Here is a 25,803-nt window from a genome sequence, read left to right as displayed (position 1 = left end):
AAGCTTAAATCTGTTCTAGAATCAGGACTCAATTTGAGCTTGGATTTTAAGTTTACCTCAGCTTAATTTTTATCCCAGCACATCCCTCCACCAGACAAAAAGTATGTAGGTGGGTTCCTGGCCGTTCCCCCTTTGGATGTTAGAAAATACTCCTAAAAGGACCTCTGAGAGGTCAATAATTTAAGGAGTCAATCTGGTATCTACACCACTAATGTCTGACTTTTCAAACTGGCTCCAGTGGGATCACTGACAGAATATCGTAACAAAAAATATCAAGTGGACAGAATATTGTGTCAAAAATATCGAGAACCAAAATAAGGCAAAGTGCAAATAGGTAAGTGTAGATTCACTATTCTTAACACCACATCTACGTACCTTGAAGATATATATATAATATATATTCACTGAAAAAACCATAGGTTTCTGGGCTGTTAGCTGGACATTTCACTCGCACAAAACCATTGAAATTCCTCTGTGATAGTTAGTTGTACTCACTATAACTCGCGCGCCCACAATCTACTGCTGATGATGTCACATATTACATCATTCATGACATGGTCAGTGACATCACTGATGACATCACTGAATACATCTCAAATGACATTACTGATGACATCACTGATGACATCATCCAGTGAAAGTGGTTTGGGTCGTTAGTTAAATATGTATGATATATATAGCAATCTGCATTGAAGAATGATTGGATATATAAATATAAATATCTGCATGGAGGATTTAGTAGCAGTGTGATTGACTGTTTACCTGACTATTTTATAGTATCTCACTAAATATATTGGATAGTGACTAAACTGTGTGAATATCTGTATCACTTTGTCAGTTGTTGTGTAAACTGCTGTGTCAGTTGGTTACTAGCTATGTGAAAGTCTATATTAGTTGTTGATTAGTTAACAGAGTATTTGTATGGGAGAGTGAATGTGTGTGTGGTTCGGTGGGGGGTGGGTGACTGCCGAAAGATGTGTGAGTAGTTGATTCAGTAGGTATATGAGGTTAAGACTACATGTTATAACAGTTGTTTGGGTGAGTGAATATCTTTATGGGTGTGCTGATGAGCAAGTATATCTCTTAATGGTACATGTCCAACAAACTAGAAAAAAAGGCAGTGTATGTGACAGTTGTTGTAGGATTCGTTGTTTGCATAAATGAGTAGGATGACTGCATAAGTGAATAGGATGTGTGCTGGTGTGTAATGTCGATATAGGTGTATAAGTATATTTGATAGTGTTCTATTGATCATTGACAGCATGTATGAGTGAATCTATAGGTAAGTGATTAGATGTGTGTGTAGATCTAGGAATCAATGAGTGGGTTTTTAGAAACTTGTATTGGTGTGTCAATGGATTCAAATATGGTACTCTGTATTTTAAAGTGAGTGATGAAAGGTTATACTAGTGTATGATGAGGTGTATCTGATTGTCACGTGGATGATGTCATCAGTGATGTCATCAGTGATGTCACTGACCATGTCATGAATGATGTAATATGTGACATCATCAGCAGTGGATTGCGGGCGCGCGAGTTATAGTGAGTACAACTAACTATAACGGAGGAATTTCAATGGTTTTGTGCGAGTGAAATGTCCAGCTAACTATAACAGCCCTGAAACCTATGGTTTTTTCAGTGAATTTCTAAGATTTTTTTAAATGCTAATAACTAACTATAACATGTCTGAAACCTATGGTTTTTTCAGTGAATTTCGAAGGTTTTTTAAATGTAATAATAGTTATATGTATTTTTTTATACTGATTTTTACCGTTTTTTAACTGTTTTATTTTTTAAATTACATTATATATTTTTAATATATAAATGGAAATAAAAATGTTTTTTAAAATATTGAAACTGAAATATTGTTTTTTTTGTTGAATGTATAAGTGCAGAACTATAAGTGTGCTGGTTAGTTAGGATACTGCATGCATAGTGGATAGGGGTTTGAGGCAGTTCATGTGCTAATGCCTGGCTCGCTGCATGAGTACTTGGATACTGACTGAATTAGAATACTGCAAGGAGAGTGCCTGGGTGAATTTATAAGTGTTAGAATTACTTTTCAGGATCAGTACTGGGCTAAAAGATGCAGCACTGAGGTCTCTCCTGATAACAGGTGAGTAAATCGGAATTTGTAGTGCGGCTGATTTTAGATGAATATTTTAAAGTTCCAAAACTGCACACTTAGAAAAATTTCTAAGTGAAACCAGTCAATGTTAGCCTATGGAAGGAAATTCAAGTTACTGGTAAGTACGCTTAGAATTACTTTTCACGATCAGTACTGGGCTCAAAGATGCAGCACTGAGGTATCTCCATGTTCACGGAAGTACTAATAAACAGGAACAGGGGTGGGAGCACACCGCTACACCTCCCAGCAAGGTTCACCACTGGCATTGTGGTAAATGCAGTTTCCGTTACTTGCTTGCTTCAAGAGTGTTCCAGTGTTTCGCCACAGTTGGCGCTGATAGTGCTGATCTCTAGACACGTGTTTCTGGTTCTTTAACCGTCATCAGTAGAGATTACAGTCTTTCAAATGTGGGGTTTGCTGAGTAGGCTGCCAACATCTTTCTCAGGTCAGGTACCTCTCACATCTGTCTGATGACTGCAGCAAATGAGGTGGTCTCTTCCACAGCAGTTGAAGTCCTGAATGTCCAGTTGCTATCTGTTGAGATGAAAACGAATGTCCTCCCTGAAGTTTTGCACCCTGGTTAGACCTCGTCCAAGCCCTTGCTGCCATTCAACGAAGGCCTGACTGGCATTCTCATGGGCACCTGTACTAAATTCCTGCACAGGTATAAATAGACAGGTAGCACAACGCCACTGACCTGCTCCAAGTGAGCTTGTGTTTTTGCTGCAACATCCTGAGAGCCAGATCTCCCTGCTTCCACTAGCAGGATTAACCCAAACTCATTCCCTATGACTTCCCTGAATGGAGAGTTGAAGAGAGTTAAGGCATACGGGAAACATGTGTATTCCTCACTCAGAATCACCCTTCAATCAGACAAAGCCAGCTACTTGCGGGTAGGTACTCCATTGCATTATGGAATGTGGTTGCAGAGATTTTGCCAGCAGACCTGGAAGAATTCTGCGCCAACATGTCTCAAACTAATGAGGCTTAGACCCGACTGACTGTTTAGGCAGAACTAGCATGGTGCTCCAGTGCCACGTATTGATGAGTTCCACCCAATTCTCAGGTGACATCCTGGCATCCCTCATGGATATGCCTTTTCACAGGTCTCACTTATTTGGCAAAAAGGCCAATTCTGCCCAGGAGCTTTTTAAAGAAAAGAGAGCCACAGCACGCTTCCTATGTCTCGCCACACGCAATGGAATATCCCGAACAGCTGTGCTGCTTTTAAGGCATCACCAGGGGCTTAACATATAGGCAACACGAAGCCCTTTGACCCAAACAGAAGGCTCCCCACTCGTTTCTGAAACGGTGTAGGGGGTCCAGCAGACAGCATCCAGGCCCAAGGGGACAGCGAACCTCCCAGTCCCCTGTCTGTCTGACTGCAGTCTCTAAGCCACTTTAGTTTGCCCATAGCCAAACATGACCGCCCTGTGGAAGGCAAAATCAGTCATTTTCTCCATTGGGGCAGGCGTCTGCATCTGGCAAGTGGGTCCTTCAAAGCGGTTGATAGTTGAATGAGGCAGCTACCATTTCTTCCCAACCCACTGCATCTTCCACCCACATCAGAGCAGCTTTCAGAGGAGCAATTGTCCATCTTGCTGCAGGAAATTCAGGCTCTTTCGGCAAAAGGAGCCATAGAGAGAAATTGGAACTGGATGCTACTTCCGCTATTTCCTAGTGCCCAAAAAGGGTCCTTCATTGTATTGTAGATGTTTGACTTCTCAATTTCTTCCTGTGGAAGGACACATTCAAGATACTTACGCTGGCCCATGTTCTATTCGCCCTGGATCCAGGAGACTGGATGGACCTACAGAATGCCTACTTCCATGTTGCCCTTCCTGCAGGTCCACAAGTGCTGCTTGTGGTTCAAGGTGGGCCACAGGTATTTTCAGTTTGCTGTGCTAACTTTTAGCCTCACCAGTACCCTTTGGGTGTTCACAAAAGTGATGGCTGTGGTCGTTGCATGTCTTCGAAAGTCAGGTGTACTGGTCTTCCCTTACCTCGAGGACTGGCCATTGAATGTGGGCTTGCCACAGTGAGTCTTGGACCACCTCCAGACAACGGCAAACCTCTTGCTATCATTGGGGTTCACTATCATCGCGTCAAAGTCACACCAGACTCCTTTGCAGAGGCTCCCTTCCATTAAAGTCATCTTGCATATGGTACATTATCGGGCATTCCTCCGGTTTAATGAGTCTAGTGAATTAGGGCAATGAGCCTTATGTTTTAACTTTGTCTTGGCCTGATAGAGGGTGGCTCTGAGACTTCTTGGACTATTGGCCTCCTTTATCCTGCTCGTTGACAATGCTAGGTGGCATATGCCGTCTCTGCAATGGAATCTGAGGTCTCAGTTCCGGAGGTGGGGAATGATGTGGGTCCATTTGGGGTGTCGAAGATGAGTCTGGCTGCCGCGTTCTGTATCATCTGGCTCGTTCACCACCGTGTGAGCTATTTAAACATTAGCGCGGACAAGTCGAAGAGCTACGATGCTTCTTCGACTTCTTGATGTGCTTTGACTTACCTGACCCCGAGTGCAAAGACTTAGACGAGGAGTGATGATGGCTCCACTATCGGTCCCTCGACCTCCCACACGACCTGGATCTCGAATGACTCGGAGCCGACTGCCGGGCCTCGAGTAGCATTCGGAACCGCTCCCGCAAAGACTTCGGGCCATGGTTCGGTAGTCTGAGCACGACTTGGGGTCATAGTCGCACTTCAGGGAGTAGAGGCACACGCGGTGTGGGTCCATCACCGACTTCAGTCAGGTACAGGAACCGCAGGCCTTGAAGCCAGGCATCCCTCGTGCACCAGGAGTCGATGTTAGACTCAAAAACAAAGTCAACAAAAGTCACAAAAAAGTCAGTCAAAAAGTGACTGGAGGTACCGCTCTCTCCGGATCTCCGCTTGCTGGCGCGGAAAAAGAAAGGACTGACGTCAGAGCACAAGGGTGGCGTCTAAGTACCTACCGCGACATCATCCCGGCAACCACAACGCCAACGACAAACGTGGAGCCGACCGCCACCATCTTTCGACCAGAAGGGGTACTACTGACGAAAAACCTTCCGGATCCAGTCTGACGCCTGGGGGTAATTCTAAGGTAAGGAATCTATAACTAATCTATGTTTCTTACAGATATATCGTTACCAAAGGTAAGTAACTTGTTTATTATCTGGCCGTTCACCACCGTGTGGGCTGTTTAAACATCAGGGTGGAAAAACTCAGTTTACAATGCATAGCTGAGGTGGCACCGGACATCTTCCAGCAATGGGGAGAACCATGACTCACACTCTTGACTGCTGCTGAGAATGCCTAATGTCAACACTTTTTCTCACTGGAATTCCCAAGAAAGCGCTCTTGCGGAGAAGCATTCCACCTAGAGTGGAGCACAGGACTCCTGTATGCCTTCTTGCTGCTACCGCTCCTGTCTAAAATTCTGAAGAAGATCCGGAATGGCCGCAGTTAGCATTCAGTCTCCCTCTCGAAGTAGCGGATGTCTTCTTAGCAGCCAGACGCCCTTCAAAGTCTGCATATGCTGGAGGAATTTTATGGTTTGGTGTAGCACCCATTGCAGGCTAAACTATCTGATGTATTCTTGTTTATTTTGTATTTGCCCCATCAATGACTTGCAAGTGGGCACTATTAAAGGTTATTTGTTGTCCTTATCTGCTTTTTTGCATTTACCAAGCCATCTAGCCGTGCTTAAATAACCTGTTGTGATGCGAATTCTATAAGGATTAACCCACATGTTTCTACCGAAAGCCTTTGTGATGTCACAGTTGGACTTTAATTTTGGTCCTTACTTTACTTTACTTATTGGACCCCGTTTCAGCCGTTACATAGCTGTTCTCTACATCTCCAAACCCTGAAGATGGTGTTTCTGTCGCGATAATCTCAGCTCATAACGTGAATGAGCTCCAAACTTCTTCAGCCCAGTTGTATTACACTACTTTCTTTCTGGAAAAACTGGTGCTGAGGGCTAGGCTAGAGACAGTCCATCACACTTCCAATGTTCTTTACACCTCCTCACCCCCTCGAAAGGAGGAGAGACTGCAATGTCTTGACCCCAGAAGTGTGCTCAGCTTTTACATCGATCATACCGAAGACCATGGGGTAGACAATCCGCTCTTTGTGAAATTCTCTGGGGCAAAGAAAAGCAAGGCAGCGCAGAAAAAGGCTTTGTCTCGCGTCCGATAGCCCTCTGCATTAGGATCTGATACACGCTGAACAATAAACAACCTCCTGAATGATTTAGGTTGCGTTCCATCAGGGCCAAAACTGCTACCAATGCGCTGGCACACAAAAGGCTTGTGTCGAATATTTGTCAGGCCACACCTTGGGCAGTGCACACATTTACCAAGCATTAATGCCTTGATGCCTTGATAGGCAGGCCCTACAAAAGGGTGTTTTGGTCGTTCAGTCCTGCATGACCTTTTAGTCTAATCTATTCCATAGATCCACCACCGGGGGAGGTACTGCTTTGGTATCTATTCTAAAAGTGAGGACTCTAAGGCGAGTAGTATCCAGTAGAATACCAAGTTATTTACCTTTGATAAGGATCCATCTGGTGGATACTCTTATCTAACCACAGATTCCTTGCCGCCCTCCCACCTCCCAAGTCTTTGGAATGGGCTCTTTTACATCTAAAAAAGGTCTGACGTCCGAGGTCTGCGCATTAGCGTATACAATTTGTTTTTGTGCACCCCATCCAAGGGCATAGATAGTGTTAATAAAGAAACTGACGTTGGCGCATTTAGGTGGCACTTCTATGCAACTCCAGCCATTACTTCTAGGGTGGAAAGGGTCGACGCAGAGCTGCATAACGGCACTAGGGCTATGCTGAACATTTTTCTGGATCAAGTCTTTCACCTGGGGATATTCTAAAGGTGAGGAACCCATGATTAGATCCACCAGACAGAGTTACTAAAGGTGAGTAACTTGTTCTTTCAGGCCCTTTAAGGGACTGATCCTCCCTTCTGTCGGTCTACCTTTTAGGACCCTCCAAATCTCCCCCAGAGATTTCCCCTTGCAGTCTGTATCTGCCTGGAGCACAGTGCTCCAAGCCTGGCACAAGACAGCTGGCAGTCAGTCGTTGTCATGTCTAGCACCTAAATGTAGAAATGTCTTCCCCTCTGTGCCAGTCTTCTCTTCAGATTTGTCCAAATCCTGAAGCTGCTAAAATCCCTCATTTTCAGTTTTTCTTGGCAGGGTCGGTTATCCGCCGGGGTCAGTTATCTGTATTTCAATCAAATTTACAATTTTCAAACTGGCAATGAACTGGGTGGCAATTTACAGTTCTATAATGTGGAAGATTGTGGTAAATTGTGTTCTCGCATACATGCATTTTTTGTGTGTGGAAAAGGATGGTTTGGATGTTAGTGAATTTTTCACATATGCCCGGTTGAAGTCCATATTATGCTCAGAACAAAAGTGGTCATAGTTCAATGGTAACCATTTTCAACTGACTGCCCTCATTCCCCTCTCTTTCAAGGTCCGATCAGACGTTCTAGATACGGAATCCCCAGCGGCTGCAACCCTCCTGACCTGCTGGAGGAAGAAAGTCTTTGCTTTGATGGTGCAACTGAAGTCACAGGAGCTTAACCAGGAGAACGACGCACGGCACATCGGTAGCAAGGTGCGAAGCGGTCTGCCTGGGTGGTGGTGAAGGAAGGCTGTACTCTGGGGAGTATGGAGATGGGTAGCAAGGTCTTCTGCTGTGAGAATGGTCTGTTTCAAAGAGTTAATCTGGGTATACACAGTTTGTCAATTGTAGCACAAGATGGCATAAGAATTGGTACTAGGATACAGAGCCTGTCACTCTTGGACATTTGTCGTATTTGGAATAGCACAACAAAAGCCTTGTCATCTCTGAGACTGGACAGTTCAAGAATGGGAGCGGGGACACAGAACGTGCCCTCTTTCTCATTTGATGTCTTCGGGATTAGCAAAGACATCGGTCACCTCTGGAACCGTAGAGGGATAAGGAGCCCGTCAATTCTAAGAGTAGATTTTACCAGGGTTAGCTCGGAGATACAAATCTTTCACCTCCTGGGCTTGGGTTTTGACTTGGCACCTCTATGTATGCCTTGTAGTCTCGACAGGTATAGCCTGCAACATCTATGGATGGGTGGTATCAGCCTGTCACCACTATGTTTGGATGCCTTTGGATCTGGCAGAGAGAGAACCTGTCACATCCTAAACGGGTAGCTTGGGAACTGGCACAGCACTACAGAACCTGTTGTGGTTTGGACTGGATGAATCTCTCACACGAGACAGTTGTGATCTCCTCACTCTGTTTTCTTGTGCATCAGATCTCGGAGCTGGAGGAGGAGCTTCAAGCGAGTATTCAGAAGCAAGCTGTGCTCATCCACAGCCTGCAGGACAAGACAGCCCAGCTAGAGATGGAGAAGGTCAGCAACAAGGTAAGCTCTTGCACCGCTGCCACGTATGCTGTACCCACTCTGAGTGCAAGGGAAGCTTGCACTACTGCTGCCTGTGCTGGACCCACTCTGAGTGCAAGGGAAGCTTGCACTACTGCTGCCTGTGCTGGACCTGCAGCGAGCCTCAGGGAACCTTACATTGCTGTTCACCATGTTGTATCGTGCTGTACCTGTTGTGCTTGTGAGGAAGCATGCACTACTGTTGTGTATTCTGTATAACCCTGGGCGGACAAATACGCAACGCTCGTGAAGTTTGCGTAGTTTGTGCTACTTCGCGCTACGCAGATTGCACGTAGCACAGTGCAAAATTGCGTAGCGTAGCAGGCATTTTTTGCTTGCTCACGGTCCTCAACGTCAAGTTGGCGACCGCGAGCGAGCAAAATGACATCCCGGCGCGACTTTTTCTTCGTTCGTGATCAGCAACATCAAGTTGCCGATTGCGAGAGTGGAAAATAAACCTCCCGGCGAGATTCTCAATGCGAGGAGGTCAGTTTTCTCATTGCGAGTGGTCTCGTATGCTCGCGACCGCTCGCGATGAGAAACTACCATTCCACGTTGAGAAAGCTGCTGCTCGAGTAAAAATCTACTCGAGCGGCAGAAAACGACCGCTTGCACTGTGCAAGATGCCGTTTGCAATGATTGCACAGTGCGGACAAGCATCCGGCACTGTGCAATCATCGCGAACAGCGTACAACGCAGTTCGCATAGTGCTACGCGTATCTCGCGAAGTGCACTTCACGTAGCTACGCGTAGCGCTACTACACGAACTACGCCCAGGGTTAATTCTGTACCCCTTTTATATAAAGTTTTAAATTGCCTTTCTTAGAAAATTGGCTTAGTTTTAACAAGTTTTAAAGTTTTGCTGTTTTCCCTTTCATTGTGTTGCATGTGATATTTTGTTTGCCCCTCGGATCGTTTATATTCTGCCTGTGCTTTGCCTGTTTTCTTTGTATGAGGGAAAGGTGAACTGTGGCAGTGCCGTACCTGCTCTGTGTGAGTGGAGCTTGCACGCCTGTTGCCTCGGCCTGTTCTCGTGTGTGAGGGACATATTCATTTCTGCACCTTGTGCTGTATCTGGTGTGTATGTAAGGAATGCTTGAATTACTGTTGCAACTATGTATCTCCTGTGTGCCTGGGAAACAGACACACAGAAATTGATCCCTACCTCGGTCACTCACATGGGTAAAACTTTTATTTCTCCTACACAGACTCTGCAGGAGGAGCTCACTCGAACCCGGGTTGGGGTTTCGCGAGTCCTGCAAAGAGCAGAGCGAACAGAGGAGGCACTGCAGCACCTGGAGAAAATTGTGGGCAGGTAAGAAAGTCACTGTTTGTAAACCAAAGTTAGGGAACAAGCGAAGATTATCCTCACTTTGTAGAAGAAAGAAAGGAGCCTGCTTACTCGTGTAGTAAGGTGCACTCATCTCACTGAGGGTGGGAGATGGGGCCTGCAGACAGTGTGGCAGATTCCACCAGTGTCCTAGGGGCGTAGCTTGATTCCACAGATTAAACTTCAGAATTCTTCAGACTGTTTAGTAGCACAGAAGGTGAAATGGAGTTGTCTTAAACGAGATGAGAGAGTCCTTTTCATGACTCCTTGCCATTCAGAATGAATCACAGAAGGCAGCATCTCAGGCAGAAAGGCCTTTCTGACTGTCAGATTTCCTTTGGTACATTGCTACTTGTAAGTTTGATTGCCTAGAGGGAAGTCAAGCCTCACTGGGCTCAGTATTCGTGTTCCTTGCCCCTCGTACATGACTGAACGGCAGAGTTAGAAAATTACAAGCACCATCAAACAACCTTAAGCTAGGTCCCTGGTTTTGTGAAGCATCATGTAACCAAGGGTTTTCCTCCTGCTAGTACTCTGCTTGAGGTTCAGATTATATGGGGCACTGGGCATTGATGACAGGGGTTAGTGTAGTCTCCTAATTCCACATTGTGTGTAGAGGATAACTAGCAGTCTGAATTATATACCATGCCTGGTTGTCAGAATGCAGTACATCGAAAATCAGCGATGAGTAAAAGTTCTGACATGCGGTGAGAGACTTTAACAAGGGAATGTACACAGCAACATCTCCTTGCTACGGCATTTGACATGGAGATTAGTTTTCTCTGGGCAAATCTAGATTGGATAGTATATGGTGAGCAAACGTTGTGCCTACGTCTCACCGAACATTCTTCCTTTGTTATCTGAGATGTTTTCATATCATCCCATAAATATTAGACAGAACAATAATCCTTATTTTCCCCTATGCGCTTTTGTGACCAATAGTTTTGTGGGCCTTATTTGGATAACTAAGAGGCCTTGAGATATAGTCTGACACCTCTCTAGACTGGATGAGGACTTCCACCCACCAATGCCGTGTAGCTCTCAGCGCTGCTATCGAGATCCCAGTTTTAAATTAGAGGGCTTGGAATACAGTCTGACACCTCTAGACCGGAGGAGGGCTTCCACTCTCCAGTGCCTTATAGCTCTCAGCACTGTTATCGTGCTCCCAGTTTTTTGAGGCTCAGGCATGTGTGCTGACACACAGATCTTTGTAGACTTTTTATGAAGGCTACACCCCTACATGTAGTAACCTTAAGTAAAGAAGGAATCAGCATACACATTGTTTTCTTCATCTGTTTTCCGGAGTCTGACGTTTAGGTCTGTGAGTGCAACATGAAAAAAGAACCTTCTCTTGAGTGCTTTTCTCCTCCATGCCTCAAACACTAACCCCGGAGACAGTTGTTCAGTTCAGATATATATATTCCAACTATAGGATTATTGTTTACAGTCTTGTGTATTGAAGCCCAGACACGTGTCTGATTTGTGTCATTATTTCCACAAGGTTCACTGCCATGGGGCCTTCTTTTTGGTCACCGACTGCTTAGTAAAAGGCACAAGCCCAGCACAATCGAGGTTTTCTTAGTGGGCTATTACATTGTCGGCACTGGCTTGACCAAGAACCTAAATATCTAATGGTGGGTTGGACTATTTCTCTTTCCATTTGTCAAAGAAACTTAGGCTGCAGCGGGACAAATGTGCTGCTTTCTAAATTTGTAAAAAGCCATTAGAAAAGGTGTCTCTAACCTTTTCTGTAGTGAGAGCTACTTCTGATGAGTGAAAATCAAAGTGAGATACTCAAGGGTAAGCAACTTACGTATTGTTACAAGACACCCCATGCACAGCTTAATTGCCTTTAAGCCAGGTTTTCTTCACTTTACATTTCTCCCATTTGGGAAAAAAATACAATTCTTTTACTTATAAATATGGCACAGTGTCTACTGGCCACTGGGAGCAAAATGCCTGCTGCTTGGAAATGCAACACTATGAAATGGGAGAAAAATAAAATGAAGAGTTAATCATAAAGGTAAATTTTCATTTTCTCCTATCTAAAAGCATTCAGAAACATCATTTTGTCCTCATGCTCCAATACTGAGTCGACAAGGGCTTTTATGTAAGAGTTGAATAGTTCAGTTCTGCACCTCTATGATCCAGCGTGGCCCATAAATCTGACCGAGCCCTGCTCTTTATCAGGCTCTGCTGTCTGCAGCCTGGTGATAATAATGGAAAGTAAACACACCCTTCCATTAATGTTGAAAGAAAATGTGACGCTGCGCTAATTTCAAAATGAACGCAAGGCTGCAGGCTACTTTGAAGATGGGTGCGAGCTACTGGTAGCTCGCGATTGATTGGTTGGAGACACCTGCTTTAGAATGTTGATTCAGTACTGTAGTGTTAAAACAACCTTTGCTTCTTGATATTTGTTTAAAGGCCTGTCCCATGAGTAGCACGGTTGTCTTTTCTTTCACACGTGTTCATGCCATTAATTACGTTTCTTCTGTTTCCACTACTTGTGATTTTTCTGCCGTTTTTCTAAAGGGATGACCTTGCTATCCATATTCCTGGATGTTAATGAACATGCCTTTGGAAATGAAAAGTCACTTGCCTGGAACACCTGGGGTTGTATTGCCGGAGTGCCCCAGGGCACAACGTACGTTTGCGCCCACTTTGCATGCCCCTGGGGCGCTTTGGTATTACAGAAAGGGCAGCAGATGCTTGTACTTCCCCTTCTGTAATACCGATAATGCCAGTGCACATAAAGCGACAGCGCTATCATCAGAGGGCATTCCCTCCTTTGCATGGGCCTTGGCCCCATGCAAATGAAGGAATCCCTTTGCCTCTGTGCCCACGCCGTATTACAGAAGCGGGCGCAGAGGCAAAGAAACTGTAAAGAGGCACACTAACAGTGTGTCCCCTAAAAGGTGGCACACTGTCAGTGTGTCCCATGATAGCAGCCCTCTGGAGAGGCGAAAGGGGGTCCCATGAACCCCCCCAGACATCCCCTAGCAGGCATGTTCAGTCACTCACTGCATCCGCCTGCAAGGGGGATCTCTAATCCCTCTTCAAAGTGCCGGCGGGTTGCGGCCTGAACAGTGAAACACGGAGCGGCTTCTAAGCAGCCATCTGTTTTTCACCTGAAGGCGCTGCCCCCAGGGCAGCATGAGTTCGCGGCTGCCCTAGAGGCAGCGCATTCACTATAATGAGGTGCATTTTAGTGGTTAGCGCTGGGCGCACCTTTTGAATGGTGCACCAGCTCCAACCAGGAGAATGCACCACATACCGTAATACAGCCCCTGTTCTCCAACATGAGCATCTTCTTTAAATTAATAAACAACCCTTGTATCTTCTCTGTTTTCATCAGATTGGAAGTAAGTGTCTGGGTTACATCTTAGTTTCACTTCTTGCTCATAAGTATGAATTTCCTGTTGCCCAACTCACTAACATATTGTATGGGGTCACGGACAATGAGTTTTCGTGTTTATTTGGAAAACAAGGCCCAACACACTCTGTATAAACCCCTTACCTGCCAGTTTACAGTATGGATTCATGGCTAAGGATTGTCTGACACAAATGCAGGATTCGTATCCATATGTATAAGTTGTTCACACGTGTATATATGATTTATTAATGCAAACACTTACTAGTGGGGTGCGTGATCGCAGGAACTGCTGAGAGCCAGAGAATTACCGGTGGTTTTACTATAAAAATGTATGTAAATGGACAGAAAGTCTAACATATTAAGGCCACTTATAATGCTTCCCCACTGCTCTCTGATTATATGAAAATACACACAAGACCTGAAAGCAAAAATTGGTGGTTGTTTACTTTCTAAATAAAATGTATACAAAAATATGCAACTTGGGGGAAAAACACTTTACTGAACTATTATGCAGTTTTAGATGCCATTTCTTTGACGTTTCAGTTGGTAAAATGGTTTGATGCAGGACTATATTAAAAAAAAATAATAATAATAATGGAGATTCCGCTTAAAATCAGAGATTAATAATGGAGAATCAGCATCAAACCAAATAATAATAATGTATAATCTGAGTAAAACAAAAGATTTAATAATGAGGAATCCGTGTAAAACCAAATATTAATAATGGAGTATTATCTTAAAAAAAGAGAGATTAATCACAGAGAATCAGCTTAAAACCAAATATTAATAATGGAAAACCAGCTAAAAATCAAAGATTAATAACGGGGAATCATTGTAAAATTAAAGATTTAATAATGAAGTTCGGGTCTGTAGGAGGCATACAGGAGTCACTGAACATTCACCCCAGAGAGATTGCAAATGTACTTATACAGAGGTTTCGCTTGATTCATGAGCAATGTAAAGATGTACACCTTGTATGCAAAGTGGCCTTGAGCCTTCATTGGAGTTTATCGAACATTGTAAATGCAGAATCATTTTCTGTTAATACTTCTGTCGAAAATTACAATTATGGATTTGTCTAAATATGCTGAGCAAGTGTTGAAAGAAAAAGATATATTGAAGTTTGGGGAGAGGATGTAGAGTTGCGGCTCGAGCAGTCAACCTCGAAGCTGGGGAGCCGGGTTCAAGCCTGGCAGGGACGCTCGCCAAATTCCGGGCAAATCACTTCATCTCCCGGCACCTAACAAAAAGGAATGTGTCCATCTGTAACGAAACTGGTGCTCATGTAAAGCGCTCTGATACCGGTTATCTTTGGGTCGAGTTTGTGCTATATAAAACTCTAGAAACAACTCTAACACTTTTTTTTTTTTCTAAAGTCTCAGCGTAAAACCAAATAATGGAGAATCAGCGTAAACCCAAAGATTAATAATGGAGAATCAGCGAAAAACCAAACATTAGTGATGGAGAATCAGCGTAAAACCAAAGATTAATAATGGAGAATCAGCGTAAACCCAAAGATTAATAATGGAGAATCAGCGAAAACCCAAAGATTAGTGATGGAGAATCAGCGTAAAACCAATATAGGCAAAATCAAAATACATCAGGGGCCCGATCTCTAGGGGCCCAAAAGTGCACCCGCAGTATGTCCTTGTATTGGTGCTAATTTGCTACATTCAAGGACTCACCAGATTTTACAGGAGCAGGCTTAGAAACTGTGCTTCTAAAAAGAACTGTAAATTCGATTCTAACATCAACAAAGATATGTTTGCTGATGTGAAAATCTGCTGAGAGATTACTATTTAATTTCACTACACCGCCTTTTTTTTCTAGACTACCTTTTGATCCCAACCCTGAAAAAGATTTTACTTTGGTCTTTGTCAGGAGTACGTTTTCCGCCATTTCCAGTGTGGGCAGTGATGTGAGAAGCGTTGGTGGATAAATAACCTTAAACATACAAGTCTTTGGCTGTGCCCAGGTTTAACAGGCAGTGCAGTCCTGGAATGACCACTTCCCATCAAATTCCAGCCTGTGGGAGTAGAATTGTGAGAAGCTGGCAAAACCAGAGCTGTATTACAATCCTAACTGTGATAGAATAGGAGCCCTGGCATAATCGGAGAGGCTGTTATCAGAGCTCTAATATTTATCACCTCATTTCACATCACCAAGAGGGACAAGTAGATTTGTCTTTACAGGACCAGTAGATTGAGGAGGCATTCACTCCAGTGGACAGGTAGATATTTTATAAAATGCCACACCCCTATTTCAGTAGACCAGCACAATGCACCGAGGAGCCTCTGCCATTTTGCTGCATTGTAGGTCTAAGGATGACCTTGACTGCCATAAGTCAACAGTTCAGCTTTTGATCTGAGAGGCTGCATTGCAATACAAAACTGTTGTTACGTCCGGTTTGGATGAATACAGGAAGTGACGTATCAGCGATTCGGAGTGAGCGAGCCAGGCACTCCGTGAGGCTGTGGTGTGATGCGGCCCCTGTGGCGGCCCCGTCTTCCCGGCACTGTGAACCTGGGCTGTGTGGTGAGGTAGGTTTTGGCACCAGGGTAGAGAGTGGTGACCGGAGCAGAACATGGCGGGGGGCCGGACGGCTCTCCAGCAGCCCCACCGGTGCGGAGTCACGACGTGTGGAGATGCAGAGTCTGCGCGAAAGTGGTTGAGATGTCGCAGCCTGCTACGGCCTCGGCTCCAGCTCCCACTCTGCTCTAGTAGAGTTGTTTACTATGGAATCCGCAATGGAGTAGCGAGGGTGTGCGGCCCTCGTGTGTGGTCCGTGACCTCAGCTGCTCAGCAGTCTGGCAGTGGTTAGCTAAGAGCAGTTTGGAGGCATCAGCGCTTTAGCGGCATGGAGCGGAGTTGCACTGAGAAGAGCTGATGTGAGTGAGTCCCCCCTCCTGTGGCGTGTCCCGATATCTGTTGGTAACAGCGAGTGGGGCTCTCATCTGTTTTTTCTTCCTTTTCCATTTGACTTTCTCCTGTTTTAACAACAGAGTCTCTTATGCACCCAGTTTAATTTGCTTGCCCGCTCCCACCGCCCCTCTCTTGTCCGCACGAAAAAAATCTCTGTGCTAACAGTGGATTATATTATATATCTTATATCTTATATATAGGCTTTCCTGTTTTCAGTTTCTATTTTTGATAAATTCTGGTGGGGTTTTTTCAGTGTTTTCAAGTGATTTCAGTACTTTAAAAAAACAGTGGTTATCAGTGGTTACACATTTTCGCGCCATTAAAAACAACATAAAGTGTTTTTCAGGTGTTTTTGGAGCCTTTTGCTTTTATTATTGCTTGCTTTCTGCACTGATGCATGGTATATAGACAGTTATACGTACAGTGTATATGAGGTCCAAATACATTTTTACAAATCAAACTTATTGTAGTACACCATACAATACTTCTTCAGTGAGTCTTTGGTCATGCACACTCGCTCTTTCCTTTCTATGTAAACTTTTATCTGTGAAAAGGCCCTCTCAACATTGGCACTTGAGACCGGCAACGCCAAAACAGCCAGTAGATAATTTGCTAACTCTTGCCTCTGACATAGTGTTCCATGCCAATGCTGATGCACCTGAAGATTGCGATTCTCTGGGACAGGTTCTGCATGATTTGAATTGGGCGCATATGCCCCCAGTTATTGAAGTGGTCAAAAATGAAGCAGCACTTTTGAAAGTCCAGATAAAATTCCCCTTTATGGAAGGGATCTAAAACTTTTGCAGAGTACCATAGTGAGACTTCATTGACTTCAAATGCCATGGTTGGTGAAGGGACATTTCTATGCATCATTGTGAGGCATTTCTCATACATTGTAAAATAAAAAGTTCTGAATTGCTCCTCAGCATTTCTTTGCTTACTAAGTGGCAAGCACTTTAACATGGAATATGTTGCAGTGCCAAGTCACTAAAAGTGTTTCCCAGCCTACTCTCAAAGAGATGTTTCACATCTACACCAATTATGCACCAGAATGCTGCTGTTTCCGATTGTGGGTTGCCTTGTGGATTTGTTTTGTGTTGTTATTTATATTAAAAAGAAACCGTTATGTGGGGTCCGGTTGGTGTGGCTGCCAACGCTTTCTCCAACTCCTGTCAATTTCCCTCTGCCGCAGCATGCGTGCTATTGTTTGTATCACATGCTCCTTTTGCTTGCTAGCGGCCGGCCTGAAGGTTGTAGGCCCATCTTTGTATATTTTTTGGATTCTGTAATAAACGGTTTCAAAAAAAAAAAAAATTATGCACCAGAATGGACTAAAAAGTCAATAGCATTCTTCATTAACTCTCAAGATTGTAAAGATGGTTTCAGCATACCATCTAGCAAGTGGCAAGGATCTCTTACAGGGAAGCACTTCAGCTCAGGCATCGATTTTGACAGGTCATCACACAACTTTTTCACATACGTAGCTGAATCCCTGCAAATACAAACAATATCACTCCAATCTTTTTTGAACTTGGTAAGAACTTTTTGCAGCAGCATTCCAAGTGACCCTGCGCTCCATGTTTCCCAAAAGTCTGGTGTCATGTTTTCACCACTATCCCAGATGGTTGGTGACAGCACACTTCACATATACCTGTCACTACACCTCGCATTGAATATTTAAAGCCTGAGGTGTTTGGCAATTCACCTACTATCAATACTGACTCGCTAGAAAAGGGGGCTGATGTATCAAGGGGTTTTACCCATTCTGTGTGAGTAAATGTGATAGCACATATTCGGAAAGATTCTTGTGAAACAAACCATGATTTTGTTCTTTCCTGATTCTCTACAGTTTTATTAAATTATTAAACAAGACCTAAAACATGCTTCTAAACCCTGCATCTTTAGACCAAAGACCACAAAACTGAAAAAAAGCAAAAGGAAGAAGTAATAATATTTTAGTGACCTCTCTAAACAACAAAACTCTAGCAGAATAGTGTTAGCTCAATCTTTCTTGCTGCTATCTTGTATAACAAATTTACATTGTATTGGCCCCTTCAAAAATAAATAAAAATAACTCTTTCACTCTCCTTTTCCTTGCTTTTGACTAGCTTTTAGTTTGTGGTTTTGTTGGTGTTTTTTCAGCAAAAACAGTGATTCAGCACTCCAACGAGTCAAAAAATATAATTTGCAAATACAAGCAAAGTAAGAAGAAGCACATGAATTCAGCAGGTTCTTATTACTTGGTTTCTTTATTGAAACAATCTTTTTAAAAACGTCTGTAGCCAACGCGTTTCGACCCAGAAGGTCTTCTTCAGGGCAATGACAATAATAGTAGTATTTCTTAATTCATTTCTTTACTTTTTCTGTAACCTTTACGATTTTTGCAACGCGGAGGGAGCGGTCCTTAAAAATACCAAATATACATGGGCTAAAATATCCATGTGCGCACTGGAATAATTTATTTGAAATAGTCCATTAAGAGTTTACTGTACAAGCTATACTTACTTTGTTGATGTACTTGAAGAATACGAGGTCCAATGGGTACTCCCTTTTAGAGTGAGGGACCAAGTAGAATTTCAGAAAAATCTAGAATTGTTCCTCTTTGATTTTTGGAAATTGAAAGTTGGAAGAGGTGTGGAATATTCCAGAGGGTGTTTTGCCAGGTAATATTAGATCAGCCAGGCGGGGCCTTTCCCTTCTGGACTGCCTGAGAACTAATGATCTTTTTGCTTTAAATGGTCGGTTTCTGAAGGACTCGCCAGCCTCTGTTACCTTTCGTTCCTTTCGGTGTCAATCATCATTAATCGATTATATAGTGGTAGCATGACAAATGTTTGGTGCCTGCTCCCATTTTGAGGTATTAAGGATGAATTTAAAGTTCAATGTTTTTCGATTTAGATCTTAAGTTGTTTGAGAGCTGTTATTCAAGAAACGTTAGCATTGTCTACAGTAAAACTAATGTGCACACTTTTTGGTCTCAAAATAATATGATAAATCTGGTTGCTTATGTTAAAATGGCGACTTCAGCCAGTTATTTTCACAGAGAACCCTATTGCTTGGTTTGAAGAGCAGCTGTCTGTGTTTCGATCATGTGGGAGAAAATAAAGTACTGCCAGTGTTAAATCCTCTGTAGCTATCTCCTGGGAGGTAAAGAAGGTAAACTGTGATATATAAATTCACTAGAAAGAAAACAATTTAAGCAGTCGTCACTACTGAGGCAAAAGGAAATCAATCGATTGAAGCGGTGTGAGAACTAGATTGAAGGTGTCTGAACAGAGGAGGCAGGAGGACCGGAAATGGACTGCGTTGAAAGAAGCCGCTTTCTCTGGTGACTTGTGTAAATACTGGTTATTGATCGCAGAATACTGTGACACTAGAATTAAGGCTGAGACCATTCTGATTTCCGATGCAAAATGGTCCCATTAAGTCTCGCAGTTCTATGCCATCAATTCCAGATGTGGGATGTTGTTGGAGTTGAGTGATGAGCCTCCTCGTTCGGGCGAATATGGCCCGCCCTCTTGTGAGAGGATATAGGTTTTTATTAAAGGCGCAAGATTCTCTGGAGCAATGGGCCCATATGAACGTCCAATATCTGTTATCAAACAAGAGGTCTCTGCATGGGCCTGGCTGCTGTGTCCAGTGTTCCAATATGGTTACCAGTATGGGGTTATTCCGTTGTCATGCAAAGGTGGTGTGGTTGTGCCTCCTTCACCTCCAGGACTGGGCGTTTGGTAATAATCTTGTTCCTGCCGAGCAAGCTGTTTTTTGTAAGAACTGCGGAACCTTGGATATTATTTTGGCCCTCCAAACATTGATAGATAAGTATTCTGTGGGCACGGAAATGGCCTTATATTCTGCTTTTATTGGTTTCTCCACAGCGTTCGATAGGGTTGACCGTGGGACGCTGTGGAGGAAATTGGTGGCATTGGGGGTCCCCGCACATTTGCTCAGGTTGATAGTTGCTTTTTACTCCTCAACTTGGTCTCAAGTTTTGATGGGATGGAATCGGTGTCTCTCGAGCAGGTCTGAAGCAGGGGTGTTTACTTGTGCCCCTTCTTTTCTCCATCTACATACATGATCTACCTTGCAAAGGGGGATTTGGCTAAATTAGGTTTAATGATTATTGGCTGTTTGCTCTGTGCTGATGATGTTGTTATGATGGATTTAACTCAGATAGGGCCACAGAGGTGTCTCTATGAGTTGGGGAAATTATGCTGATGAGCATTTTTTAACCTCTTCAGTGCCCATGACGAGATAGTCTCGTCATGGAGCACGGTCGCGCTGTGCCCATGACGAGACTATCTCGTCATGAACCCCACCCACTAATAAAACGCCCGGCACAGGAGGGGGAAAGGGCGTGGCACAGAAGGGGTTAAAAATAAATATCCTGAAGAGTGAAGTCGTGTTTTTTTGGTCGGGGTGCAGAGTTAGGATGGGTATGCATCGGTTCCTGGGAAATGACAACATGGAAGCGGTAAAGGTGTATCCATAGCTAGGTGGAATTGTTTCCAATAACTGCCTAAATAAGGATCACATTAGTCAGCGTAGAAGTAAGGCTTTAGCTCAAGCTTCTGCCACATGCAGATTATGTAGGTGTTGTGGGCAAAGGCATTTCGCCCATGTATTGGCGGTCTATTAGTTTAAGATTCCACCTTCATTGAGCTATGCCAGTGAGGTCATGGAAGAACGGCATTGGTCTCTTTTTGAGAAAGTCGAAGGGCATTTTTGGCGACAAATTTTTTGTTTGAATTCTTTTGCCGTTCCATCAGCTCTCCTGCTTGCATCTAGGCTCCTCTCCACATAAGTGTTTGCTATGGCTACTGTATTAAGGTGGGGGAACAATATACTGAATGGTGAATCCGAGTCCATCTGAGCTGCATTGAAACATGAAATATTTTATTGTTTGAGCGGAAGAAGTGTCCTCTTTTTAAACTATATGAAAGCTCTGGATTTCTTTTTTTTAATTGGTCAGAATGGGATGGTTCCCCTCCTGAAGCTCACCTTAAAAAACGTAATCAAAAAATCAATCTAAGAATTAAGCTAGAAAAGGGATATTGTGTTGTGTGCTCAGCGTGCCCGAAATAAAATGATACTGGAGCGAAGCATATGTAAATATGTAAAATAAAAAAACTACAGTATGTACTGTGAAATCTCCCCCATGGTACGCGCAGAACCATTTTGTTATTAAGCTTGAATCTACTTTTGTTACAAATCATTACTGGATCCTGGGAAGGGCTACCAAAGGAGGAGAGTCTTTGTGATTTCTGTGGGAATTGGGCGCTATTTGTATGGCCTCCTCTTCATTCATTGCGGCGCCAATTGCTAAAACCCTTGTTTTTAAAGAGCAATATAACCACGGCAGTGGAGGCCTGGAAATGTTTATCTGCACCACCATCAGAAATCGCTTTTAAACAATTATTTAATATTTTCTAGAATTGTCTGGATTTTCGTAGATTTCATAGTCATTGCACTGGTTCATGAATTTGAGGAATTGGTACTCTAGGTTTCAAATACTTTTGCACAGTATGAAATTGATTTATTGTACTAAGTTCTGTAGTAGCGTTGCACTTTAAAACATTTTGCTTCACTCGTTTGTTGTATTTATTAGGCCTGGCTTGTATTGCGTTATATTATTTTAATTAATTGATTGCGTATTTGCTCTTTTTTGTGTCAGGGGCCTTAGAGCTTAGTTGTAAGTTGATTATTTTTTATCATGTATTTCAGAGCACCATGTACTGTATATTGTATGAATTATTAGGTTTTTTACTTTTTTACTGTATTTTATGGGGACCTCTTTGAGTTCCAAATCATCACATTAAAAATCTTGAATCTTGTTGTTATGGGTAAGTAACATTTCCTCACTTAGACTACAGAGAGTATGAGAGCCTCGAAGTACAAGATCCGAAAAGTCATAGTCCGGACAAAGATTTGTGAACTGGTGGCTACCATCACTTGAGAACATTTTGAAAGCACCACTTGAGACTGTGCAGCACTCTGGGCATTTTGTGATGCCTTTCAGCTCCCGGAGAGCTATCTTTAGGACAGGAAAATAAACTGTTACCCACAAAGGCTGGGGGTGTGTGGTGAGGAGGTGAGGAGGTGAGGAGGTGAGGAGAGAGAGAGAGAGAAAGAGAGAGAAAAAAAAAAGGAAAAAAAAGAGAGAGACCTGCACAGACACACTGAGTCACCTTCCTTGGTAAACAAACAAATCTACAGAGGTCTCAAAGGAGCACGCTATCCATGGCTTTGGCAGAATCAGGAGAGACTGCTGTTGTAGAGACTTCTAAGCCCACTCTGTGAAATGTTTGGAAGGCGAATAATCGAAGCTGTAGGGGGATTTCTAAATTGTCCACGTGTCCTGTTGGACTCCACAGTCCTTGTCAGGAAGCTACTGATTTTACTTTTGTCTTTTTACAGCTTCCACCAGGTGTTTGAAACCCAGGAGTCTGGGCTGAAGGCTGCTGTTACTCGCCTCGGGAGTTTGGGCCAGCGCATGTGTTTCGCAGCAAAGAGAGTGGACACAATCCAAGGTTGGTTATGGATTTCCTTCTCATTGCGTTCGTTGTGGAGTTTAAGGCCCTGCAAGTATGCCCACCATCTACACTACTTCCCTGCTTTCCCATGCAGGCGGTGGGCTGGATTGGGACCATATGGATAGGACAGGAGTCTCTCAACCACCCTACCTGTGGAAAAGGTGTACTGCTGCCAGCTCCTGGGGTTCTGCCCTCGTACTACATAATGCACCTTCTGTGTTGTATCTGCTAAGTCTTTAGCTATCTCTAGCCATTTCCCTCTAATGTGCTCCAGGCCTCCATCTCAGGGGACTCTTGCAACCTCCTTCCATCAAGGCCTTTACTTGTAATAGCCTTCCCATGCTTCACTTCATTTGTTGGGAAGGCCTAGCGCTGATGAAAGAAGGTGCAATGAGCCCCAAAGGCGTATCACGACTTCTTCAATGCCGTGATTGAGTTTACATGTATTTGTTTACTTCTGCAGGGATGGTGGCCAGGAAGATGGCCATTGCTGGGCTGCAGTTGGAGGAACGGAACAGAGCCCACGAAGTTGGTAGAGAGAGGTGAGAATTGTGCCCAGGGTCTTAGCTGGTGGGAGCAAAAATAGTTCAGGCCTGCTGGCATAACAGTCATGTTGGTCTCGATGAGTTGGAGGGCAATGTTTTCATCCATGTAGTGTTGCTGAAAGGCTGATGATTTCCAGGACGTTCATGACCATTACAAGCTAGGTCAGTCTTCCTCAGAAAGAGACTTGGTTATTATCAATATAGGCGTCGTAATAATTAGATATATATTTGATGAAACTCCTGTTCAACACATCCCTTGCTCTGCCAAGACAAGCAGCAAATACAGATCATACTAAACTCTGATTTGAAATAAAACCGGTGTTCGCTCACCGTCATCAATTTCAATATTTGAACATCGTTTGACCTCTGATACTTCTAATATTTAGATCTAAGTAGGCCCTGCAGAAACTTTGAGTCACAAGCATTAAACTGTGAATGTTTTGCCGTCCAAGACACTTGGTGCTGAAGCCATTTGACACCCGAGTTGCAGAACATGATTATAGTAGAGGGCTCTTACAAAGAGGGAGGTCCCTGAGATTTGTATGAAGGCAAAGCTGCCTAAAATGACTCCTCACGTGTAGGAATTTACCCCAAGCACAAATTGGAATGTTATGTGATAAACCTCCACCATTCCTCTACCAATGTCAATGTGTGCAGTAACCCTCTAATGGTAAGTGTAAAATAAAATGTACTGCAAAACATAGCTAATGTAATGTGCTGCCTTATTAACGCTAGCTCTCCCCCAAGCATGCTCATGACTTCTGCTGTGGGTAATCTCACAGAAGAACCAGTCAATCCTGAGCCAATCGCTACCATCCCTTTAAATCTGAGTAAAAACAGACATGATGGTGTTACCTCAGAACCCAGAGGAAGCGGTTAGGAAAGAGCGAGAGAGGGAATCACTGGTCCGGTCGCAGAAGATGGTGCAGCTTCATGAACCCAGGAACCACGGAGTTGAATTAGTCAAACGTACCACTATCAAATAATACAAGCCCACAGTGAGCATAACAATAAAAGGTCAGCAACATAAGGCATACGTGTCTCAGTAATTCAGTCATTCGATACCTAACACACCTCCTTGATGAACACCATAATGTACCCTGGGAAGATCAGGACCCAACCTTTATGCCGGTGAAGGAGGAGGAGAGACTGAAATGAAGTACAGTGGGAACAAGAAACAGACAAACAAGTAGTGACGCTAAAAGGATACGTGCTGGAACCACAAGGAAGAAAATAGCAAAGAAGAAAGAACTAGGAACCTCCATGCAAACGCAAGGAGTTGGCAGGCATAGACCTAAAGGACATGCTCACTGTTAGGCTGTCACTGGGTATGATGACTTCACAAAGTAAAAGTGTAAAACTAGTTGTGAGTGCTCACCCATAGTTTATGGCCTCCAAGATGATGTGTCCCCATTCGCCATACGCGCCACCATCCAATCTTCATTGTGTGCTGAGTTTTCTCCATACTATGGCTAGCCAGTTTAATAGATTCTAAAAAGTACAGAGCGTTTGACGTTTCCCCCGTATAGAGAATGGAAAAAGCAAACACACCATGTACTAATGCCAAAAACTCCCTTGCCTTCCAGTTTTTGATACGATTACCTTCAAAATCCTCTATCCTCTTTAAATCCATAAGTAGCTCATCTCTCTCTTACCTACAAAAAAGATACAAAATGATGACCCAACCAGACTTTTGCATTCTACCAACCTCATTTATTTATTTATTTACGTAATTTTTATAGCGCAACAAATACCCTGGGGTGTCTCGGCGCTGTGGAGCTACTGGGGTCAGTCATCCTCTCACTGGTTAAATAACAACGTTTTTAAGAGCCTGCGGAAGCTCATCAGATTCGGGGCAGTTTTGATGGAATGTGGCAAAAGATTCCAGAGTTTTGGGGTGGCCACCAAGAAACGTCTATCTCCCCAGGTGGCCGTTCTTGTGCGTGGAACAGTGAGGAGGTTGGTATTGGCCGATCTTAATTGCCGTCTAGGAGTGTATGGCTGAAAGGCTTCCGTCAGGAACCTGGGTCCTATGCCGTGTACTGCCTTATATGCAATGCAGAGGGCCTTGAATTTAATGCGGCTCTCTACTCTCAGCCAGTGGAGTTGACGAATGCCAAGAGTGGTGGAGTTGCGGCGAGGAATGCTCAGGAGAATCCTGGCTGCCGCATTCTGGATGGATTGCAGCTTTGTTATGACACGCTTCTGGGTATGGAGAAAGAGAGCGTTTCCATAATCCATTTTGGAGAAGACTAAGGTAGAGACCAGAGTCTTCCCAGCTGAGGGAGGGAGATAAGGGAGCAGCTTCTTAATCTTTTTCAGAATAAAGAATGAAGACGACACAACCTTGTTTGTATGAAGGTCAAATACCAACTTGCTGTCAAAAATGACTCCCAGGTTTCTGGCTTTTTCCACTGGGTCAGGTGGATAGCCGAGCTTTTCTGGCCACCAGTTAGAAGACCATTCTGGAGAGAGTTTTCCAAAGGTCATAACCTCGGTCTTGTCCGAGTTGAGCCTAAGACAATTAGA

At 43.7% G+C, this 25,803-nt stretch overlaps 1 protein-coding gene across 1 annotated transcript in view; it reads left to right on the top strand.

The window, feature by feature from the left end:
• Positions 1-25,803, top strand: part of LOC146869341 (coiled-coil alpha-helical rod protein 1-like) — a 223,758-nt gene that overhangs the window by 91,787 nt on the left and 106,168 nt on the right. Inside the window, exons 8-12 of the mRNA XM_085651076.1 lie at positions 7,620-7,763; positions 8,440-8,550; positions 9,777-9,883; positions 22,614-22,726; positions 23,193-23,271. Coding sequence (XP_085507202.1) covers positions 7,620-7,763; positions 8,440-8,550; positions 9,777-9,883; positions 22,614-22,726; positions 23,193-23,271 — 554 coding nt within the window. The remainder of the gene's footprint in view (positions 1-7,619; positions 7,764-8,439; positions 8,551-9,776; positions 9,884-22,613; positions 22,727-23,192; positions 23,272-25,803) is intronic.

This window comes from Triturus cristatus, chromosome 1_1 (assembly GCF_964204655.1).
Source record: "Triturus cristatus chromosome 1_1, aTriCri1.1, whole genome shotgun sequence".
NCBI lineage: Eukaryota > Metazoa > Chordata > Amphibia > Caudata > Salamandridae > Triturus > Triturus cristatus.
This window is presented reverse-complemented; position numbering and strand designations above follow the sequence as displayed.